The sequence below is a fragment of the Octopus bimaculoides genome, chromosome 10, assembly GCF_001194135.2.
Source record: "Octopus bimaculoides isolate UCB-OBI-ISO-001 chromosome 10, ASM119413v2, whole genome shotgun sequence".
Lineage (NCBI taxonomy): Eukaryota > Metazoa > Mollusca > Cephalopoda > Octopoda > Octopodidae > Octopus > Octopus bimaculoides.
In genome coordinates this window covers 88,478,136-88,484,135 of record NC_068990.1, presented here as the reverse complement: position 1 = coordinate 88,484,135, position 6,000 = coordinate 88,478,136, and the positions used below count along the sequence as shown (strand labels likewise).

Here is a 6,000-nt window from a genome sequence, read left to right as displayed (position 1 = left end):
GATCACACACACACACACACACACAAACACACACACACACACACACACACAAACACACACACACACACACACACACACACAGATATAATATGTATATATATATAAACATAGCAAAGCATGCAATAAATTTGATGGAAACACTCTACTGACCTGGATTAATCACGTATACATCCCAACTTCCATCACTGGGTTTAAGTTTATCAGTCAACTGAGTCACATTACTCAGATCACATAACTTTGTTTTCTCATTGTACTGATAAGAATTACATTCTAGATATTGATGGCAAGCTTCATTACACTTCTTTAAGTTCACATTCTTAAACCGTTTCAAAATATCCTGCTTTGGTATGTTAACTTTTTTCAACACAAAAGGCTTATCATGGGCTACAAAAAAAAAAATAATAAATAACCAATATATTTTCAACTCGTCCACCCACCCAAATACAAATATACACCAGATGCTCCACATGATAATTATTGTAAAGCATCTCGTACATAATTTTGGAAATGGACAATTAATTATAAACAGATAATTGATGTACAAATGATACCCTAGTCAGGATTCATGTGAGTTATAGAACATCTTCAGACTTAATCGAAAACTTGTCACAATATTTTGGCTGAAGAGAATACATTTGTACATCTCTTGTGTCATGGTGTGCATTTATAGGGTTAGTATGACCTTAAACAGGTGGTCAACCAAAATATCAAGTGTTATTATGGCCATTCAATGTTAAACAAATGCACGCTACGGTGCAGAATCGAATGTCCACCATTCCATAGGCCCTTCTTTTCTGTATATATTCTTTTATAGTCCAGACAGAACCTAAAGCTTTTGTATTTGAGCCTCTGTGGCTCTTTTCTTCAGGAGCATGTGTTTGTCTCTTAAGGTAAATCTGTCTTTACAATGGAATCAGAAATTTTGTAAAAATAAAAAAAGAAAAGAAAATTTGAACAATAAAACACAAAGAATAATTACGTTTTACTTGTTGATAGTAATCTCTGCCCTTGTCTACTTTTATTTTCTCAGAGGCAGCTGCACTTCTCTCTGATAAGTAACATTTCCCACTTTCTTTAGTTATTTCAAATGATAAACAAGTTTCGTCAGACACACATCTTTCTGCACAGGCTTCTGCTGTTACATTTTTCTTATCCCACAATGTTTTCTTAGATAAATCCATAGCTGCACCATTTACTTTTACAAAATGGATCTGAGCAACTGGAATTAAAGTAAAATAACAATTACAATAAAGAAAAATAACAATAAAAATAGCAGGCTAAATCTTTGAGATCAGAATTGGTCAATTATATACCAGCAGGATTTGATCTAAGAAGTTAAAAAGCCATAACAAACACTACAATATATGTTGTCTGATTTTCTAATGATTCTGTCAATCCATTGCCCTTAACAACAAGAATAATTATAATTATTGTTGGTGTTACCAATATTTACAACAATAGTTTCTAATGTAAATGCAAAGCCACAGATTCTGCAGTATGAAAATAAATCAGCTTCAATACATCACTAGTGCTCATTTAATCAACATCAGAAATATGAAAGAAAAAGTATACTCTGCTGGGATTTGAAACCAGAATGTAACTAATATGGCTAGTCATAGCAAGAACCGTCACTTTAGTGATTTTACAATATGTTACCCTGGAAAACTAAAATAGTTTTCTTTCCATCATCCTCTCGTGAATAAATATATAATAAATTCAGAACTTAATGTAGCTAGCTAAAAAAAAATTAAATTCATCAAAATTGTACTTTTAATGCGATAAAGAAAAAAGTGATTATCTTTACAAGGTTGTCTCTTTTGAATTTCATGACCAGAATAAGTCATAAACATAATAGTTTTGCTATCCGCTGAGGGTGAAATTTTAGTCAGTCATAATATCTTGGTTCAAAAAGTAGCTGTTATTTATTTACCATGCAAGAATGGACCATATTTATTTTTCCCTAATTGTTCTTTTAGTATAAATATGGATTGAATGGTGTGAGTTAATGATAATGATGATGATGATGATCATCATCATCATTATCATTTAACATCCGCTCTCCATGCTGGCATGGGTTAAATGCTTTAACTGGAGCTAATGAACCGGAGAGCTGCACCAGGTTCCAGTCTGATTTGGCAGGGTCTCCACAAAAATCAGGTGGCACTGCCTTTCCATTTTGGTAAATACCTCATCCACGTGTTTCAATTTTCAGTTATAAAGAGGTTGATGATAGAGAGGAAGGTACTGTCCTCAAGAAAAACTATTGAAAATGAAGTGAAAATAGTGAGAGATGATGAAGACCAGAGTGCATAAGTCTGTAGGTCAGAGAGCAATAATCAGAGAGGATAGTTATCCTTTGAGATCAGGATGATCTTCAATAGTAAGGGGTTCTTCAATTGGTCCTAGAGAGAGATCCTTTTACATTCAAGTGGATTGTATGATTACCTTTATCTTTAATTTCAATGTATATGGATGAAATGCTTACAGTTGCTTTCCTTTATGCAGGGACAGAAAACAAAGTATCAGTTAAATTGTATGTTGATAGTATTGACTAAACACCTCCCACAAAAAATTGTTGACTTCATGCATAAATCAGGAAACATTAAGGGTGGTAAATTGGAAGAGAAAAAGAGCATCAGATGTCTGTTTTAGATGATTACTGAAATCTAGGACTCAATGCATTATAATGGACAGAGTTTTGGATGATGACACAAAGTATAGGGGAGAAAGGTCAAGTTAGACATTAAGAAAAAAATAGCCAAGATGAACTGAGGCATACCTGTGGATATAATTTTACATAACAATAATATGGAAGTGGATCGAATTTTGTCTGTGTAGTTAAAAATTTGCTTCACTACCAAGCCTTGTGGATGAAATTTGGTAGATGGAAACTATGTGGAAGCCTGGTGGAGAAAAGAAGTTTCTACTCTTCCAGCTCTTGGTTGGCAGACATAATCTATCACTCAATTTCATATCATTACCTGGTCCTTGTGTAGAATCAAGGATGTCCCCTGTTACAAGCATTTGGAAAAGTCTCTGGTCAGAATATAACTAGCTCTCACCCTCCACCAGCCACAAGCACCAAATACCATCTAAAGTGTCATGGAGTCAGTAAGGCATCTTCTGACAAAAGTGTTTAACACAAAAAGAAAAAAAATTACATAGAGACAAGAAAGAAGCTATTTACATTACCTGTACAGTTTGATACAATAGGAGTCCATTTGTTGTTAATTTCACATGTTGACTTTAGTTGTTCTCCTTTTGAACAAGTATAGGTTGCTTCAGATTTATAGGTGGTGGTTTTGTAGAACTTCAATGTACCAGGAACATCTTTTGGAAGTCCACAGTTAACTTTTTCATGAACTGGAATTGGTAATAGAAACTGGGAAGTTAGACTGCTTACTTATATAGTTTTTTCTTCCTTTATTTTAGTATTTATTTTTTATCCTTTATATCTTTTATAAATTTTTATATTCCTGACATTTCTTATATTTATACCACTACATTTTCACCTTATATTTTATACATCATTTTTCATATACATTTTTACTCTTCATACACAATTTATATGTAATCTATATTTAATTTTGTACATTATTTCAAGTAATGCTGGTTAACTTGGTACCAGTTTTGAAATGTGCACCAAAAAGTGCCTATTTCTCTTTAGCCAAAGTCTGCCAGCTAACTACTACTAAAATTTTCCTCCACTATGCCTGCAAAAGTTCGTTTGAAGTGACCAAACACTATTTAAACAAACAAAATGCATGAAATTATTTATAAATAAATATGAGAGATGTTATTATTAAAATATCATCACAAGTAGCAAGCGAATTATCAGCCGTACAGGCAAATGAATAAAATACATACATACAATATAAAATATGTACTCATATATATATATATATATATATATATATACACACATACAAGGGCACTACATGAGCACCTACATTGCCAAAAATAGAAGTCAAAAATACTTCTGTGCCACAGAATACACACACACACACACACACACACACACACATATGTATATACATGTAAATCTATTATACACACATGTAGATGCGTACACATACATAATAATTAAAATGAAAACACTACTGACCTGGGTTAATGATGTAAGTATCCCAACTATCTTTGCTTGGTTTAAGGTCATAAGTCAAGTGATTGACACTACTATGATTACAGATCTTTGCCTCTTCCTTATACTCAAAAGAGTTACACCCTGGATTTTGAAGGCAAGTTTTATAACACTCCTTTAAGCTCACATTTTTCAGTGTTTCAAAAGTATCCTTCTCAACTATGATAGTGTTTTTAAATGTAAAAAGATCACCTTTGGCTAAAAAACAAAGAAAGAAAATAAGAAATAAATTTTATACTCAACACACATTGAATTTTGGAAAGGATATATTATGCTGAAAAATGGCTTTGTGAATGGATTGTGCTTACATAATAAATTGAATGTAGAAAAAATATTGAACCAGATAGGTTTCTAATATTTTTTTTCATATTTGGGTTACATGGTACATCTACATAATTAACTAACATTAAAACACAGAACGTAGTAGTAGTAGTAGTAGTAGTAGTAGTAGTAGTAGTAGTAGTAGGAGTAGCAGCAGTAGTTGTAGTAGCAGTTGTAGCAGCAGCAGCAAAATAGTAATAAACCTTTCTACTATGACACAAAGTCTGAAATTTTGGAGTAAATGAGGTATGTCAATTACATCAACCACAGTGCTCAACTGATACATATTTCATCAATTCCAAAAGGATAAAAGGCAAAGACAGCCTTGGCAGATTTTAAACTCAGAACATAAATACAGATGAAATAATAATAATAATAATCCTTTCTGCTAAAAGCAAAAGGACTGAAATTTTAGGGGAGGGGGATAGTCAATTATATCGATCCCTGTGTTTCACTGGTACTTATTTTATTAACTCTGAAAGGATGAGAGACAAAGTCAACTTCGGCAGAATTTGAACTCAGAACGTAGTGATGAGCAAAATACCGCTAAGCATTTCATCCTGCATGCTAATGTGCAAATGACAAACAACTGGAAACATTACAACAGTCCCCTCAAAACTGCTGGCTTTGTACCAAATTTGGAGTTACTACTACTACTACGACTACTGCTACTATACAGGTTTAAGAATAGGCAGTTTCCATATATAAAAATACAATTGAAATCAGCCATCAATTTTTCCAAGTGCACAAATGTGGATCGAGAATGTCCTAACAGTATTTACAATTCTTAATATTAGTTTTTTCTTAGCAGATGTTTGTCTCTCCTTAAAGTTAACCTGTCAATGTCTTTATAAAAATGGTTATCTGTATGCTATGAAGTACAAATGAAATCACAAATTTCAGAAAAGAAAAGAAAAGAGAATTCCAAGAATAAAGCACAAAGAATAATTACGTTCTACTAGTTGATAATAATTTCTGCTATTGTCTACTTTCATTTTCTTAGAGGTAGCGGCACTTTCCTTTGATAAGTAACATTTCCCACTTTTTTTAATTATTTCAAATGATAAACACTTTTTGTCAGACACGCATTTTTCTGCACAAGCTTCTTCTGTTACATTTTCCTTATTCCATAATGTTTTCTTGGGTACATCTAGAGCTGCACTTTTTACTTTCACAAAATGGGTCTCAGCAACTGGAATTAAAGTAAAATTTAGACCAATGAAAAATAACAACAATAAAAATAATAATTTCTGACATAGACTGTAGGTCAAATCTTTGAGATCAGAAATGGCCAATTAAATTGGCCTTTACACTTGACTGGTATTTTATTTTACTGTCCCTGGAAAGCCAAAGTTCACAAAAGCCAAATTTTAACAAAGAAGTTAAAGAGCTAGAACAAATACCACAACAAATTTTGTCTGATGCTCTGTTGATTCACTCAAGCCATCACTATTAACAAGAAAAATAATCATAATTATTGTTGACGTTACCAATATTTATGATAATAGCTTCTAATGTAAACACAAGGCCACATATTC

The 6,000-nt window shown here is 32.5% G+C and overlaps 1 protein-coding gene across 1 annotated transcript in view; it reads right to left on the bottom strand.

Annotated features, from left to right (window-relative positions):
- LOC128248841 (uncharacterized) overlaps positions 1-6,000 on the bottom strand; it is a 104,199-nt gene that overhangs the window by 76,880 nt on the left and 21,319 nt on the right. Inside the window, exons 10-14 of the mRNA XM_052970990.1 lie at positions 5,415-5,654; positions 4,106-4,339; positions 3,193-3,363; positions 980-1,219; positions 151-384 (exon numbers count right to left, since the gene is read on the bottom strand). Coding sequence (XP_052826950.1) covers positions 151-384; positions 980-1,219; positions 3,193-3,363; positions 4,106-4,339; positions 5,415-5,654 — 1,119 coding nt within the window. The remainder of the gene's footprint in view (positions 1-150; positions 385-979; positions 1,220-3,192; positions 3,364-4,105; positions 4,340-5,414; positions 5,655-6,000) is intronic.